The sequence below is a fragment of the Larus michahellis genome, chromosome 1, assembly GCF_964199755.1.
Source record: "Larus michahellis chromosome 1, bLarMic1.1, whole genome shotgun sequence".
NCBI lineage: Eukaryota > Metazoa > Chordata > Aves > Charadriiformes > Laridae > Larus > Larus michahellis.
The window spans coordinates 53,549,567-53,567,590 of NC_133896.1; the positions used below are offsets into that span (position 1 = coordinate 53,549,567).

The 18,024-nt window shown below is 42.8% G+C and overlaps 3 protein-coding genes across 3 annotated transcripts; 2 read left to right on the top strand and 1 right to left on the bottom strand.

Annotated features, from left to right (window-relative positions):
- The first annotated feature begins 9,901 nt into the window (after positions 1–9,901).
- Positions 9,902–10,412, top strand: LOC141737731 (histone H4). Its single transcript, XM_074572680.1, has one exon. The coding sequence runs from the start codon at positions 9,916–9,918 to the stop codon at positions 10,225–10,227; it is 312 nt and encodes a 103-aa protein (XP_074428781.1). The 5' UTR covers positions 9,902–9,915; the 3' UTR covers positions 10,228–10,412.
- A 1,269-nt stretch (positions 10,413–11,681) lies between these two features.
- LOC141737732 (histone H3) lies at positions 11,682–12,092 on the top strand. Its single transcript, XM_074572681.1, has one exon. It carries the CDS (start codon positions 11,682–11,684, stop codon positions 12,090–12,092), a length of 411 nt encoding a protein of 136 aa, XP_074428782.1.
- Positions 12,093–15,280: 3,188 nt separating this feature from the next.
- LOC141737733 (histone H3) lies at positions 15,281–17,304 on the bottom strand. Its single transcript, XM_074572682.1, has one exon. The coding sequence runs from the start codon at positions 17,241–17,243 to the stop codon at positions 16,833–16,835; it is 411 nt and encodes a 136-aa protein (XP_074428783.1). The 5' UTR covers positions 17,244–17,304; the 3' UTR covers positions 15,281–16,832.
- Positions 17,305–18,024: the final 720 nt, after the last annotated feature.

Sequence of the window (18,024 nt, forward strand, 5' to 3'; positions counted from 1 at the left end):
CTTAAAATACATACCCTTACTTCCCCAAGACAAAATTTAAAATTTAATTTCCATGCTTCATCACATAACATGCCCTGACTAACTTCCTTGTCTAGCAGAGTAGGTTCTAGTGCAGATTACAGAAGATCCTACAAAACGCTAGTGCATTTTCTAATGCAATGGTCTTCAAAATAGAAATAGCTCACAAGTAATATAAGAAGTCATTCCTAAAACTGTGTAGCAAAGAAAACACTTGATTTTTTTCTTATCAAGACAGAAGCTCCACTTGGAGGAGAAACAGATTAGACATTAGATAAATAGAGACAGATTAGACATTCAGACTGCAGGAGGAGAACAATCCAGATAAACTGATTAGCCAAATTTATCTGAAAGCCTACACTCATTTAATTATAATTACTATTGTTAGCATGGTGAAGACCCAGAGAAATTATGATCTTTTAATTGAAACATGCTATCTTCTTGACAAAGAATGATTTTGCAGACATTCAAGTAATCACTCTCAATATTAGTAATAAAAACATCATACCAAGATCAAAAGATGTTAGTCAAGTTTCTCGCGTGCTTCAACTATATTGACGATACTGATTCAGCAATTCCAAAGTTTATATAGTAGGGAAGAGTTAACATGACAAAGGACTGTAAAGAAGCCTGTATCTTTTCAGATATATACTTCAACTAAGCTAACAAAAATGTACTGACAAATATTTAAGGGTTAGGGTAATCATACCTCCTGAAGAAACCCCTATCTTTCCTTTTAATCTAACAGCTAATAGGTCCTACCCCCATACTCAAAGAAGGCTTAGCTGGAGCAGGGAGACACTACAGCCTCTCTGGAAAGCCTGTTCCAAAAAAGTTATTTCTCATGTTTAAGTAGAATTTCCTGTGTTTCAGTTTGTGCCCATTGCCTCCTGTACTGAGTACTGAGAAGATTCTGGTTTTGTCCTCTTTATTCCCCCCATCAGGTATCTGAACACACGGATAAGACTTCTCTGAGTCTTCTCCTAAGTGAACAGTCTCAGCTCTTTCAGCCTTTCCTCATATGAGAGATGCTCCAGTCCCTTAATTATCTTTGTGGCCCTTCACTGGTTTCACTCCAATTATGTCCGTGTCTCTGTTGCACTTGGGAAGCCCAGAACTGGACACAGCACTCCAGATGGGTCTCACCGGTGCTGACTGGAGGGAAACAATCATTTCCATCTGGACTATTTTGCAAATAATACTTCTTCAGGTTAAGTTGTGAAACCTGTGTACAGATTGACCCTGAATGACACTCCCACCACTTCTTGAATTTTGGTAGTTAGTTAAAAGTAGCTTCAAAAAACATCGTTACCTCTCACACAGTCTTTAGTTCCAAGGCTTGTTGAGACCAGTTTGAGCTACCCTGATTTGTCTCAGTGATCCTGTTGTCCATGCCTGTAGGACTCGATAAGGCTAGTTGGAGTCTCAGCAAAACTGCCACTTTAAAAAAAAAACCAAACCACCCTACATACTGGGGTGATCAAAAGGTGGGGAAGAGGTGACTCCCCTGCCTGCCATAACTGTTAAATAGTTGCTAAAAAGCAAAACAAGGGCTGTGCATTTCAATGAATCAACATCCCCTTGCCTGTCAGAAAATGACAGCATGGAAATATTCTCTCCAGCTTCTGAAAGCTCGTGGATCAGAGATCCTCTTGTAACCAACTTTTTTTTTCTCTCCACCCATCTCTGGGACTGAGAACTATCATTAGTAGTATTAAACACAGGAATCCCAGTTATGACCAGGATTTTGTTCTACTGAGTTATGTAGACTATAAATTTTGGGGTTTGTTCAGTTGAAGACAAAGAGGAAGCAGGTAAATACAGAAAGACAAAGAAAGAAATGCTAGGGACCTATATGCAAAAGCGTGAAAAAGTAACCCTATCTGTAACTCTCACATGCTGTCTATTCTCCCAGGTCCACCACAAGACAAATGGCAATTTTTTTTTTTTTTTTTCTGTGAGTCAGACTGCAAATACTGATTCAGTCAGAGTTGTAAATTGAAACTAGGCCAGCAATATAGAAAATCTACGTCCTACCCCTTCAGTGACACTCAGGATGTACATGTTATTAGATGCCATTTCCTAAGCTATCAAAGGTAGTTCTAGCCCTTCATGCTGAGTGAAAGGGAAAAAGGATGCTGAAAGCTTATCTCTAATAATACACAGTAGACCCAGCCTATGCAGCCACTCTGTTGCCCTTAAAGTATCTGAAAAATATGGGCAAGAACTAAGCACGTGATATGACATTCTGGGTTATGGATTTATGCATTGCTCAAGCTTACAGACTCAGCACACCCTGAAGAAGGAATACCTCATTGATATTGAGTTGTACTAATTACCAGCTCAGCCAAATTCAAGGAAGATATGAATAAAAGCAAGAATTTACAGTACTCAAAACAGACATTTTTTTGTAAGACATAAGGGAAGAAATTGAAACCATGTTTAACTGGCTTGCTCCAAAATTAACTTTAGAAAGAGTCTCAGTAGAGGATGTAATGTTTTTCTAGACCTGGCAGATACGCTGCAGATTTTCTCTCTGATTCATTTTATCTCATTTTAGAAAAATACTGGAAGTGAAACTAATAAGCAGGAAAACCTGGTCTGGTGCAACCCCTCCCTCCCTTACCTGCCCAGGCTAGAAAATCATGCTTAAATGTTTATGATTGTCAACTATGAAATTAAAATTCTGTGTCAAACAGAGTTCTGCCAGGATCGGTCCTCGGCCTGGTATAACGTTATTTATGGTCTGAATTATTGTCTACAGGGCATGTATAGAATTGCGATGGGTATCAACAAGGAAAGAAATGCTGGAATGATGGAGGAGAGGTTGTGTATTGAAAAATGCCTGATAAATTTGAGACGCTGTCTTCCAAAATGTGTAGGTTACTTCACCTGGAAAGAAATATATAAGTTTTATAAATTTTGGACAGTAGCAGTTGATTAGCACCTGGTAGATCTGGACCTTCAGGTTATAGTTATAAGTTGACAATGAATCAGCAACAGTATGTTGCTGGGTATTAGGAAAGGAACACAGTGACAACATCTACAACACAGATGAAGAAGGTCTTACTCTGTAGTCAGGAATGGTATATTCTCACCTGGAGTTTTAGGCCTAGTTTTTAGTACTGAACTTCAAGTAATGAGAAGTGAACAATAAGAGAATACACAGAAGAGAGCAACCGTAACTATCAGAGAGGTCTAAGAACTATTCCCTAATGGAAAGGCACATACTCTTGGAGTTCCCTGACACAAAGAGAAGACTGAAAACCTGAAGTTTCTTCTCAAACGCTTAAAACACAAAGAGGAAGGAATTCATCTTTCCTCAGTATACATTATAGGAAATACAAGAACCAGTGTGCTTTGCTGCAGCAAGTTAGCAGTCAGGAAATAATTTCTAATACGGAGTAAAGTGACATACTTGAAAATGTTACTTGGGAAGACAGTGGGGTCTCTAAGAATCCATGAGACTGAGCAACTATCAGAAACAAAATGTGTTCATTTGACTCCTGATGATGGGTGGAAAGCAACACAAATTTCTGATGTCTAGGTACTGGTAATTGTCATAGAACTACAGATTGGACAGAATCTGTGCAGACAGGGGAGGAGTGCAGGATGCAACACGCATGGCATTTAGTAAGGTTTTTGGTACCATCTGACACAGCATTCTCCTTTGCGATCTGAGGGAGCATGGGCAGGATCATCAGGCTGTTAAATATTTGAAAATTGACTGTAGAACAGTGTCAAAGGGCTGTAGTTAACAATTTAGTGACTGTAGACCCTCAGAAAAGAAAAGAATGCCGCAGGGCTGAATGAATATTTGATATTAATTGGTATTTTCAATAACAACTTGGATGACAAGAGAGAATGTACCCTTAGCATGTGGGGATGATACTGTGTTAGGGAGGGCAGACAGAGCTAAAAGCAAGACACTCAATTAAAAGGTAGTTTAATAATCCTGAGGTATAAGCCAGAGGAAATCTCGTGCATTTTGTCAGAGAGGTGCAAAGAGAGGTTCTGCTGCACAAGAAACAGAACAGCTGCTTGGACGGGCTGGGAAATGACTGGTCTGACCTGGATGGAACCTGCGGGTTGTGGTAGTTTTCTCAACTGCTGGATCCTTAAAGGCCAGCCTGCTGATGTCCGGAGCCTAAGCATAAATAACACCCTGTAAGCAGCTGGGGTTTCCAACCAAAGTATTTGGTTTTCCAACCAAGTATTACTGTAACAAAGACAAAGCACAGCAGTAGTGTCTGGAGAAACCGACACAACGCACGTCACCATTTTCCAGACTTGGCTTCCTCCAGAAACACAGTCCAAGACAAAATTCAATACATTCCTACAGGGATGCCCACAGCAGATTCACTACTTGGAAAACTATGCCCTAGAGAGACTGTTTGGACAGGGCAGTACTTCAGCTGCTGTTAAGTACTTACAACTCTGTAAGAGTTGGCAGAGTTTGACGGGAAAACTTAGTACCCAGTGCAGCTCTGCAGGAGCCTGGGCAAGGGGAGGAGCTGATCAGTCTCAGCTGTGCAGGAGACATTGTGCTTACAATGCTTTAATGAGATGTCTAGCTTAATCAATGGTTAATAATGTATCAGCAGACCTGTGCTGATTCAAATGCCTGTTTAGAAAGCAGAGAAAGGATTTAAGAGAAGCAGTCAAGTTGCTGAGTAGCTGGTTTACTGTTTGCTGTCCCTTACCTGTATGCAGGAGCAGATTCGCATGGTGTGCTACAGTGCTACGAATTCCATGGATTACCCTGTTCCTGGGAAACCACCTGGAATGCCGGCTGGAGGGGTTTGACTATGCTTAATCCTTCATTGTCGACCTGGGAGAAGCCCAGAGCACAGGGAGGAAACCAACATGGGCAAAGGGGTGCGCTGCCCCCAGTTGCAGGTTATTGACCCTGTCCCTTCTCTTCCATGTCCTAAAACAGCTTCACATGAGGAACTGGGTATATTACTATCTTCCCAAGACCTTAAAACTGGTGTAGGAGTTCCTCCAGCCTTTCTTCCTAGACCTATTCAGCTACACGAGCAATTCAGTGAGCCTGCCAGCATCCTGCCCATGACGAGGGAGCAGACGGGCTGTAGGTGGGGGGAGCTGCCAGGCTGCATTCGGAAGTCATGAGTGGATGTTTCCTAAAGCCATGTTGATGGGGAAAAGAGAGACCTACGTATCTCATCAAGGCTGCAGCTTGTGCACGGGGTGGTGGGGATGAGGCCCGTGCCGGCCTTCTCCTTCCAAGGTGGAGGGAGACATATCGCACTCACTACTCTGGAGCCGTGCTTGGCTGGCCATGAACAGCTATCCTGGCAGTTGGTACATTGTTGTGTAAGAGAAACACCCCAGAAAGTGTGTTTTTGCAATTCTAGCACAAACAGCATTGCTTTGAAAGGAACCCTGAAACATCTGGCCTGGTGAGGAGGAGGTGTGAGTGGTGGCAGGGCCATGCGAGTTACTTGGGTGTCGGTGCCTGCCAAGCACAACATTCCTTCAGAAGTGCGTGCGCCATGTCCCTTCCTGCTATCTGCTGTTTTGGAGACTAATCCCGTGATGTTGTTTTCCATGAGGAAATGGCATCCAGCTCCTGCTGGTTTGCAGGGCAACACAGCAGTGACTCAGACAACACACACTCGCCCTTGCCTGCAGCTGGCATGGCGCAGGGGAAGCAAGACGACTTCTGGAAGATTTTGCCGCTGAACAGATCATCTTCTGATCTGTAAGAAGCCGCTCTCTGTGCATGGAAAACTGCCTTCTTCAAAGGGCAGCCCGGGCTGCTGGACCAGGACAGAGGTCTTTTCTTGATTTATCAGTCCCTGTGTAGCTTCTGAACTTGGCAGAAAGAAGAAGGTTGGAAACAGTCCAACCTCTTGTATCTCTGCCTGACAGAAGCCTTTAAATAAAAAGGTGAGAATGGGGGTCTCCACCTTTGACTGTCTCAGCTGGCAGGGAGGGGGCAGGGGAGAGATGTTATCAAAGCACCAATCATCAAACTAAATTCATTATCACAGTCCCCCCATATCTCATCATACCTATCAAATAGATAGATATGATCAACAGTCTGAGAAGCTGATAGCTGTAACGTTCAAATATTTAAACTTTAGGTGACATTGTTTGCTAGTTTTACTTAAGCAACAGAAACCACTTCTGCAACTATGCTACTGCCAGGAGGCTCCTTCCAAATGTCAAATCCACACATGCAAATGTTGACCTGGGCCTCAGAGTCTCAAGAGAAAAGCTTTCGGTGCTTAAGACATTTCGTACTAAGAACCATGTGGTCTACTTGATCTCAGTAAGCACAGCTTTGTAGCGTGGCTTATATGCTGAACTGACAGCGGGGTATGTGGCCACAGGGATACAGAGAATGAGGACCACCAGGGTAGATATAGAAGCCCAAAGTGTGCCAAACAAGTCAGATATTGTGCAGTTTACAGTCTTACCCACACGGAAAAACAGGTCCCAGTCGATCACATCTCCATGCTGTCAAGAGTTGAATACTGCCCAGCCAGGTTCTTTTATGTATTACACATAAGGAGATTTTAATGTTTAATATTTTTTTTTTCTTATCGAACATATTTGCCATTACATGGGATTTTGATTTTGTGGAGTGATACAGCAATGTGCTGAAACCGCATCACAAGCATAACGTAACGTTTGCAATATACAGTTGAATCCCAGTGCAGACATGATTCTCATTACTGGTCTCTGTATGCTCATCATCACAATGCTGGGCCTCCCCTGTTGCTGGGAAGGAATATGCTGGTTGAAACCATCTCAAGCCCATTGCTCCTTCAAACTTTGTTTTATTTGTTGTCCAGCTTTTATACTTTATTTTGGGCCAAGCCGCATCTACACTGTGCCCCCTGCCCCTCATGCTGGCCTGGCTTGATCAGGAAGACATTGTTATTTGTTAGTTGTCTAAGGGAACCCGATGATTCACTGGTGCGTCTGTCTTATCTAAAACCATGGTAACCCTGCAGTCTCCCTGGTGCTGAGATAAGCACAGCTTTCTTCACAGTACATTTTTCCTCAACTCATTGTCTTTTTACCCTTCTCCTCTGAGCTTTCCTCCACTGTGGGAGTCTGCTGCTCTGTCAAAAATGCCCAGTAGAAGGGAACAGTTTGTTTCTTTCCCCCAGATAGTTCAGATGAGATCTGCTATGTTTTCAGCATGGCAGATCACAGGAGCATGATAACATTGCAGAGCAGGGGTCTGAACAACCTGTCTCATTTACAAAGGACAGATTCCATTTTTCCTTTGAAAGTGAGAGAGAATATTTTGAACAGAGAATGATGCACCGGCTGCCAGTGAGTGGAAAGCACAAGGAATATGAAAACCTGTCCAATACTCATACAAAATTCAAAACTACTAGTTTGAAAAATATTAATATCGTTCCAGAATTTCATTTGTATATTCTTACAATACAATGTCTGTCAGTAATTTTTTTTGCTACTATTGATCTAAAACTTGAAGCCTGAATTTGTATTAGCATTTAATTTAATTAATGAAGTTTTTAAAGTCAGGATTAAATTAATAACTGTGTATTTTAATTACCCTGAGATTTTTGATACAGACCCAATACCCTACAAGAGCCCTATCTTATTGTACCAGACTTTAAACACATCTGAAAAAACATCATCTTAGTTACCTAGAGGATGCAAAACCAGAATATAAGCAAGGCATCCGAAAACATACAAATGGAAACCCCAAGCTGAGTCTAAAAATCATGGGGATGGACAGCAAGTGTTCTCAGTACATTAGAGGCTTAGTCATTTGCCTCTGTGTCGCAGCATTAAATCTGCCTTGGTTCCACCTTGTTGTGAATCTGTCCTTAGCCCATAATGCAAAGTTCCAACTAAACAAAATTTTAAGTGCCCTTGCTTGAGCACTGTCACTAATAAGTATGGCAGGGGCTGGGGAGCAGAAAGAGAGGGGTATTGGAATTTGGTGTTCTGCCTTTAGTGAGATACCAGTAAGTGAAGAAAAGAAAGTAATAATTTAAAAAAAACTCCAAAACTATTCTGAAATCCTTCTTTAGGCTAGTTACAGCAGAAAAGGATTGAGTTTGTGTACTGCTTTGTGAACTGAAAGTTCTATATAAGCAACAACTGTAGCAAGCATAACAAATTTTTAAAGCCCAGGTATCATACTCAGCTCACACGTTCACTCCTCCCAGGAAGAGGAAGGAGGAATGCTTAGGACTTCACCAAATCTAAGGAGATTCCCCGTTATACCTATGCATTCATTTATTTGCAGCTCTGCAACAGGAAGCACAGTTGCTACAGCCGAGGTAAAGCTGTGAATGCCTCTGCCAGGAGAAGGATAAGAGTTTGATGAGGGCTGCTTCCTAGTGGAAGAATGAAAATGCAAAGATCATTCCCATGTTTATTAATATATTACTTTTCTGAAGTGATGCAGATTAGCTAGGGAAAAGAAAATTTTCATCTAAGTCATATTTGTTATCCTCTTCTCAAAAAAAACCCCTACCAAAACCGAAACAATAACCTAACCCCCAAACCCGACACCCAAAAAGATATAATTTGACCATGAAAACATCTAGAGACAGTACTAAAACCAATAGTGAGATGTCAGAATAATGAGCTCCTATTTTAAGCTTTTAATATGACCATAGAGAGCAAAACACTCCTTTGGTTTTATGGTTGAACTAATTATTAAATAGACTGAGGGAAGCTACTCCTTCCCAGTTTAGTAAAACAACAGAGATAAACTACTTGCTATATGTTCTAATACGGCACAGTTTAAAAGAGTATGTAGGAATTACGCTTGCATTTCCTATATAAAAGAACAGAAGAAAATCAAATTACAGTTTTTTTTTTCTTCCTTTCCCCCCCCCCCCGAAATAAATGAAATCATTCTTTATCTATTAATCTAGCAGTTATTCCGGCTAGGGCTGTTCTTACACTGTGACATTTGTAACATCCTTAGACAAGCATTGCGCCTTTCTTTCATAAATACTAATTCAGAACCTTGCCTGTTTCCAGTGTACATTTAGACCCATAAAACAACAGCTAAAGCTTGAAAAGCTTGATCTGCAGTACAAGAGAAAGGCTATTTTCTTACTAATTAGGGTAGCAAAATGTAAATCTATGGTTATACTAAAGGACATTTTGTAAAAAATAAGGAAAAAAGTCCCACAGCAGTAACTCAAAATGAGCAAAATTATTAAAAGTCTCAATCTAATACAAAGGTAACACTATAAAAAAAGATTATATTCCACCTTCTGGTTAATATGTGTTTACAGATTCAAAATTGCTCATATAAAAATCAGAAAAGAGTATCAAACTTCCCATTAAAGAAAGAGGAGGTGGAAAGCAAAATACAAAACCAATATATTAGAAAACCTGACAGCACAGATATTGTGGAAAACTCCCTAGAGCCAGTAAGAGACTTAAGAACATTAAAACTTCTGAAGAAAAAAACGACAGAACTTTGAATACAAATAAAACTGAACGGTTAATGAAGAGCAGCATGAAAATTATGAGAATTTAAAGTAATCCAAACAAGCCTCAGCCCATTGCAAGAAAATAAAATACACACACACGCGCCCAGCAAACGGGTTTATACAAACGCCAGAAGAGAGAAAAAAAGCTTTACAATTGTTCCGCACGTGTACGTCGTTGGAATTTATTTTTTTTTTCGGGGCGTGTAATTTTTTTGTTTACTTTGTAGACTGTACAGCGCTGTTTAACAGGTAACGGCAAGAGATGTATCGTCACGTTCTTGTGACGGAAGCAGAAAAAAATGGCGGGAACCCCGCCCCTCCTCGCGGCAGTCCCCAATCAGGTCGGCTCCTAACATATAAAAGACCACACGCCGCCTCATTCTCGCCACTTTCCGACCTTAGCAGCAGCCGTGCTAGTACTGCCGTCATGTCTGGCAGAGGCAAGGGCGGGAAGGGGCTCGGCAAGGGTGGTGCCAAGCGCCACCGCAAGGTGCTGCGCGACAACATTCAGGGCATCACCAAGCCGGCCATCCGCCGCCTGGCTCGGCGCGGCGGCGTCAAGCGCATCTCGGGGCTCATCTACGAGGAGACGCGCGGCGTTCTCAAGGTCTTTCTGGAGAACGTGATCCGCGACGCCGTCACCTACACCGAGCACGCTAAGAGGAAGACGGTCACGGCCATGGACGTGGTGTACGCTCTCAAGCGACAGGGGCGCACCCTCTACGGCTTCGGCGGCTAAAGCTTCTTGCCTCCCCCCAGACTATCTCGAGAACCCAAAGGCTCTTCTAAGAGCCACCCACTTGAACTAGAAAAGAGCTGTATTGCTGCAAAATCGGTAAAATGAAAGTAAATGTTAATAACTTAGTTTTCGTTAATCACGTATTTTATTAAGTTGCTTTACAGGTAGTTCTTAAGACCGTTACACGTTTGATAACTAGCTATGTGTGTATTGCTACTATGGTTGGGGGGGCTATCCTAGACAAGTAGGTTAGGAAACAAAATGCTATTGATGTCAGTATCAGCGTAATTAAAATCCAATGAGTAAAACACCCTAAACTTACACTCCTGTTTCGAGCTGGCCCGGCTCAGGCAGCTATGCATCGCCCTGCGGGCATCTCTCGTTGGCCTGTTTTTCACTAATTGAATTAACAGTAACAGAAATAAATACATATTGGTTTTTAAACTATGTTAATCCCTGTAATTATGCTTAGCCCGTGGAAACATATAGGAGCGGTAGGTGTCACAGCTGGTCGCCCCCTGAGTCCCTGTCTCATAGAACTTTAAATGCTGGGATGATCCTAAATCTGTCCTTTAAAAGTGTGTTTTTTACAGAGTTGTCTATTATTCTTTGTGTATATGCTGGGTGTTTGAAGCTCAGAGCTCCTGAAGCTGGAGCAGTTCTTACCTAGCGTCAGCACCACTCCTCCCCTCACCCCAAAGCTTTTTCCTACTTGGGCTCTAGCTTTCCTAGCTCCTGGCTAGGAAAACACAGCAGAAATCTGTAGTAGGGGAAAAAACGGAAAACTCGCAGACGACAAAGTTTGTGTTTCAGCAAGCTACAGCCTGGGAATGCTTCTTACGGCAAAAGAAATTCAGAGTCGTTGAAAACACCAACTCTTGAATTAGAGCATTTTCACGTGTGATTCATCTCAATCCAAACGCATTTACTGTACCAGCTACGGTATTACTTTCTACTCTTTCCAAATGAAAATTACTCCGTTAAAAAAAAAAAACAAAACCCAAAATACGGTTACAAGGACTTCTACTGAGGAAAAAACATACAACGTTTGTTTTTCAAAGCTCAAGTATTGGGGAATTACAACAAAATAAACAATAACTCTTACACGCATTCAGGACAGGGTAACTTTGCAATTACCCGTTTCCCTTTTGAATAATTTTCCCTAACGTTATTCAATTTCAAGACAGGCTACGAAAATCGCCATAAGAAAGAGATAAAACCGAAAAGGAGAGCGGTGGGTGCAAGGAGGGGGGCGGGGGGGGAGGGCCGTTGTGCGCTTGGCGAAAACGCGCGCTTTCGAGGCGGGCTTTTCGAATTTGAAAGCATCCAATTAACAAAGGAGCGTTGCTGCCAGCCAATCAGAGAGGAGAACATGCTATAAAAGCCGCCACGGCTGCGGAGCGGTGTCATTGCACTGTACAGGTCTTAGGAAGCGGCTCTGCTGCCTGAGAGCGATGGCGCGTACGAAGCAGACAGCGCGTAAGTCGACAGGCGGGAAGGCGCCCCGCAAGCAGCTGGCCACCAAGGCGGCCCGCAAGAGCGCGCCGGCCACGGGCGGCGTGAAGAAGCCGCACCGCTACCGGCCCGGCACGGTGGCGCTGCGCGAGATCCGGCGCTACCAGAAGTCGACGGAGCTGCTGATCCGCAAGCTGCCCTTCCAGCGCCTGGTGCGCGAGATCGCGCAGGACTTCAAGACCGACCTGCGCTTCCAGAGCTCGGCCGTCATGGCGCTGCAGGAGGCCAGCGAGGCCTACCTGGTGGGGCTCTTCGAGGACACCAACCTCTGCGCCATCCACGCCAAGCGTGTCACCATCATGCCCAAGGACATCCAGCTGGCCCGACGCATCCGCGGAGAGCGCGCCTGAGGTTTCTGCTACAGGGACCCACCCCTCAGTGATCCTTCATCCCTGCACCCTAAAGGCTCTTTTAAGAGCCACCACATTGCACAAGAGAGCTGTGACACATTCTTTTTTGATAAAGACTAAATTATCCTGAAGTTCTTTTAAGGTAGTGTAGTTTTTTTGGACTGTTTTGTAAGTGCTAATACTCTTAGCATTTAATATTTTTTTTTAGTATTTAAATTCTTTCTCTCCTGCTCTTCCCCAGCTCTGTGTGCTGATTCCTCTGGACACTTGTCAAGAGGCCTTAGCAATCAGATACTGCAATTCCAGTGGAAACAGCTTTACAAGCCTTCCTCTTAAACTACGTGTTGTAAGCAGTCTGTTACATGCTGTTATAATGAGGGGCTTATGAATTGACTTTATAGAAGAAGTAACTGCACAAATCAGAAAAAAGGCTCTGCTAAGGTAAATAAAGCTTTCATTTAAAACTAATCACAAGACCTATAATCTTAAAAAACAAAACAAGACAGCCTATAATAATTTTTCCCCCTCCCTCGACTTGGTATTTCCAGTAAAATAGTTTATTTTGTAATGCTTTTATGGAATACTGCAGGTTTTTACTTTTAAGAAATGTGGAAGGCGGAACCTGAGTTAGTATTCAAAGATAAGCTTTGAAGAGCCTTTTATTAAAGAAGTGATGTTAATATACTCTGTCATTGGTCTTACTAGGATATACTCTAAAAATCCTAATACTGTATTAGATATCTGAGAGCCCTACCTCTGTAAGTATGAGATGAATAAACCAAAAGTGCTAAGAAGATAAGCCTGATGCATGGCATAAAAATAGGATATTTAATAAATTTGTTTAATTGTCATTTACATTCTTAATTTTCCTTGTTTGCTTTATGAATTTGAGGAAAGCCTGGAGTAGAGGATGATGGAGAGCTTGGAAAAAGCAAAGAGAATCTCGGGGAAAGTTTCCTGGAGTTTTTGGGGGACTAAAACAGCTGGGGGAAAAGGAGCGGCTGTCAGGCTGGGGCAGCTTTGTAACCGGCGAGATGCCTGTAGGAAACATGCTTGTATGGTTTGAGGAATTTAAGGACAAGCATTTTGTGTTTGATGATACAAAGAAGGTGGAATCTGTAGAGGAATACACATGAGGGGGGTTAGGAGGTCAAAAATAACTAGAATTTAGTTGATTCAATGAAGTTTTCTAGTTGGGAAATTAAAATTCACTTTAACTTCTTGCTTGATGGTGTCAAGTCTTGCAGAGTCTTGCTATTCTAGTATTTCAGAAGTCATCTTTTCTATGCATTCACAAATAAAACATGCAGATTCCTATTGTTTTTGCTTCTGTGTTGTCATAGCATCTTTTCCTCTGCCCTTGATAATGGAGTCTGGCTAGTCCAATACACTTCTGTAAACGTTACCAGACAAATCAGTCTGAACTGAAAATTCACGTATTTGAGTGTGGCACAAAGGAGTTTCATAGGTGTTTCAGAATCACTACACAGGAGGTAAAACATGGTAGGTACAAGAAATATTCATAGCATAATGATGTAGGTATGAACGTATATACACACATATATGTACACATTCCATATGTATAAACACACTTATATATGCTTTTCCTTCACTCACAAATTTTAATTCCTCTCAGTATCCATCCACATCTGTCTCTTTCCCAGTCCTCTCTGCCCCAGCACCATCCGGCTTTATCCATCTGGCTTTATTTTTTTTGTGGTTCCAACAATACGATATGGTAGATTAAATAAAGGAAGCTGCTTTGCAGTTGGACTCGATGATTATTGTAGTGCCCTGAACTATCCTATCCTATCCTATCCTATCCTATCCTATCCTATCCTATCCTATCCTATCCTATCCTATCCTATCCTATCCTATCCTATCCTATCCATCACCATTTGCAGAGTAAGGGGTGATAATTTTTAAGAAGTCGAAAGTGGAAGTGCTCCTGCTGGAATAGCACAGAGACTATGCCTATAAATTTAATTTGAAAGAAATTACATGATTATAATTAAAAAAGTTAACTGTATGTCTGGCTACATTGTAAGTTTTCAGTACCCTAATTGTTGTCCACGTTGGCAGTGTATTATTGACTATAATGAAAGTTTGTAGCTAGGCACCACTGAGGTTAGCAGAGGTTAAAATTGCTAAAACCTCAGACTTGTTACAATTGTAATTAAATAAAGAGTAAGGTCAAGGGGTGAAGAAAACCAACCATATTCCGTGAACACACAGGCGCCCTCACTGTTACCAGTCTGGGGAATGTGTTCTCAAAAGCGAATGAGGAAATTATTCATCGTGATTGATAAGTAGTCAATATCTTGTCTGTGTTCCCAGGTCATGTATCAATGCTTCAGTGCTATCCAGTAAAATTGATAAAAAGGACTGGGTAGCATCTTACCACATTAACAAGGTGGTACTTGTTAGAAATAAGACTGTTTACCCCCTTTTCCCCCTCTTTTCCTTTTTTTCTTTCTTTTTCCTCTTTTCTCCTTTTTTTCTTCCTTTTTTTTTTTTTTCTCTGTCTACTTAACATTCAATATCCTCTAGGACAACGGCAGCAATAGAAGCAAGAACTGAGGTTATGCTTTTGTCATCTGATTTTTAAGAGAACACAGAACCTTTATGGCCTATTGGAAGGTTTCCTTCACTCCCCAAGCTCTAAATGCGAAGTCTCTTCTCACATCATGCTGCCTCTGAAAACAAGGAGAAACCTTAGTTATGCTATAGTATAAAACTTCAGTTTGCAAACCTGCCAATATTTCCTTTCTGTATCATTTGAGTTTCTTTTATTCTGATTCACTGCAAACTCAGAAAAATGTTTAATTTACGTCCAAATAACTAGAGGTGGAATCTATCTTAAAAAAATAAAAAAGTATACATTGTGTTTGAAAGGCAAAAAATCAAAAAATGGACTAGCTCCTTTGTTCACCACAGACGGCACAGCTGTTGCATTCATCACTTGGTAACATTGCACCTCTCTACTTCCAACTCAACCTGGTTTCAAAATAAGGCCATGACGATCAGCAAACTTGTAGAGAGGATTTATGTGGGAGGGGAAAAAGAAAGGAAAGGAGAAAAAAAGGAGGGGAAAGAAACCCCCAAACAAACCTTAATTTTGGCTGATTTGCAAGTATTGCCAAGTATTTGCACCTTTTTTTTTCTTATCCAAGTGCTGTCTCTGACAGATTGCGTCTATAATGCAGCAAGAAATGGCTAAGAGAAAGTGTGCAAATGGGTCTCAGGAGCTTCTAATGACAACAAGTGACCACCCTGCCTCCTAATAGCTTCCCTCAGTGCTACCCAGCACTCAGGGCTGGTACATCCCAGGTAGTAACTATGAGCTTTGGCAGACAGGGAGAAGACGGGAAGGTGTTTCTCAAAATAATGGGAGAAACAACAACTACTCTCTGATATGAAGCTGAGGCCTAATTTTTAACTTCCTTGTTTTAATGCTCACATTCTCGTTAGACTGGTCACTGCTGTGTGCATATCTCCGTAACGATTCAAGCAAAGGAACGTTAAAAGTTACATGCATGTATAGATATATCCTGCCGGTATCTTCTGAATACTAGAAATCTTACTGCAGAAAGCTGACAACTCAACATGTTTTCTGACTGCATAAAAGGTTGTGATCACTAAGTGGGGAAGTACAAATTCAAAGACAAATACGTGTTCACTCAGTATTGGAAGAATACACAAATTTCCACTCCAAGATTTTTATAAAACTCTTAATAAAAATACCCCTCCCCCCCCAAAGAAAAAACCCAACATCCCAAACAACCAAAAAAACAAAACAAACCATCAAAAAAAAAAAACAAACACCAAACCAAAAAAAAACAAAAGCCAAACTCGGTTAATACATGAATGTTTTTTTATTCTCAATATTAAGAAATCCGGACAAACTTGATAGTTATTCCTGCGTACAGTACATTTCGATCAGAGTTTCTTGGCCTCTTTAGGTATATCTCTGTGCTGTGAGAAAGAAGCCTCTCACGCCACATCTCACCAGCGTGGTCATACATCATTTTGACACAGATATTCTTGCTCCTGCCATTAACAAACATTGGAGAAAGGGGGCTGCCCCCTGTAGACCTCTTTAGTTAGGTTCAACAGTAACACGGTCCCAGTGAGCAGCGGGAAATTTCTGCTCTTGCCTAGCCCCAGCCGGCCGGGAGAGTTTAAGGCGCGGAGTTCCTGAGTCCAGGCCCATCCCAGACAGAGCCATGCCCCGGCCCACCTCCCCCACGCCCATCCGTTCTCCCTCAAAGCTGTTTCGAGTCCGGCGTAGTCACAGCGATGTACAAACCTCCATTCTGCCTGACCTTTTCTGCTCACCGCCCTTAAACTAACATATTTGCCACACCCCTCCAATTTTGTATCTCCTGCCCCGCCCAGTGTTCATGAAGTGCCCGTTTCTGCCCTTCAGTATTTGCAAAACATCCCGGCGAATTACAGAGCAGGAAATTTAAGAGCCTGGTGGGATTTATGAAAGATGAAAGTTTATACGGAGGAAATGTAGCAAAATACTGAAAAAAAAAAAAGATAGCTGGGATCATAAAACAAAATAATAAAATCTAAAATTTTAAGGAAACAGTGTTTATTTCTAAAGCGCACCCACTTAAAAACAGCGTTACAGCTCCTTTTATTGTTCATGTAGTGGCTCTTAAAAGAGCCTTTGGGTCTGTGTGGGCTCCCTCGGCGTCTACCAGAACCGGGGGAAGGGTGGCAGCAAGAGCCTCAGGCGCGCTCTCCGCGGATGCGTCGGGCCAGCTGGATGTCCTTGGGCATGATGGTGACACGCTTGGCGTGGATGGCGCAGAGGTTGGTGTCCTCGAAGAGCCCCACCAGGTAGGCCTCGCTGGCCTCCTGCAGCGCCATGACGGCCGAGCTCTGGAAGCGCAGGTCGGTCTTGAAGTCCTGCGCGATCTCGCGCACCAGGCGCTGGAAGGGCAGCTTGCGGATCAGCAGCTCCGTCGACTTCTGGTAGCGCCGGATCTCGCGCAGCGCCACCGTGCCGGGCCGGTAGCGGTGCGGCTTCTTCACGCCGCCCGTGGCCGGCGCGCTCTTGCGGGCCGCCTTGGTGGCCAGCTGCTTGCGGGGCGCCTTCCCGCCTGTCGACTTACGCGCTGTCTGCTTCGTACGCGCCATCGCTCTCAGGCAATCGGGTACTGCTCTCCCTCCTTAAAAACCAAAGGAGCGAGTGAAACAAGCTGCGCAGTGCCGTTATTTATAGGGCTGCCTCGTCTCTGATTGGACGGCAGGAAGCGAGACCTCATTGGCTACCGTGCAAATCCCCGCCTGGGCCCAAGGAAAAGCCGAATCCGTCGCTGCCCGCGCCCCCGCTGTGTCGTCCCGTCCCCGTCCCCCCCCGGCTCCGAGCCGCGACTCCCTCGGGGCGAGTCCGAGGCCTGGGGGGGGATTTTCAGACACAGCCCTCGCCTCTCTTCTGCTTCCCCGGCTTTCCTTCTCCGCCAGGCTCCTGGCAGACTAAAAGCCTTGTGGAGGCTCAAATTCAGGAGCTGTTCTTAAAACCGCAAATTGTTTTAATCGATTTTTTTTTTTTTTACGGGCTGATTAAAAAGGGAAAAAAGTTCCTTCAATGCCGTACAGAGCTCTCTCTCGCAGTAAATGCACACCATCCCCAAAGTCACAAGTGAAAGATCGCCTGCTACCTCAACACAGAGAGACAGACGCTTAAGAAATGCTATAATGCAAGTTTGTAGCTGTTAACAAATACGTAACAAGATGTAACAATCGAGATGCATCTTCTAAGCAATTTTTCTCATGTTATTTTCTTTTCTCCAGGAAAATTGGCATGAGAGATCATAAGTAGTCAAGTAAACTCACGACTTTGAGAATACTTGGAAAATGAACTTGTGAAACTAAGAGCTTAAAAGAAATGTGGAACTACTTTATTATTTAATTTACC

What these genes read in the sequence shown, in the direction of transcription:
- LOC141737733 (XM_074572682.1), bottom strand. Translation starts at nt 17,243, where the DNA reads ATGGCGCGTACGAAGCAGACAGCGCGTAAGTCGACAGGCGGGAAGGCG.
- LOC141737731 (XM_074572680.1), top strand. Translation starts at nt 9,916, where the DNA reads ATGTCTGGCAGAGGCAAGGGCGGGAAGGGGCTCGGCAAGGGTGGTGCC.
- LOC141737732 (XM_074572681.1), top strand. Translation starts at nt 11,682, where the DNA reads ATGGCGCGTACGAAGCAGACAGCGCGTAAGTCGACAGGCGGGAAGGCG.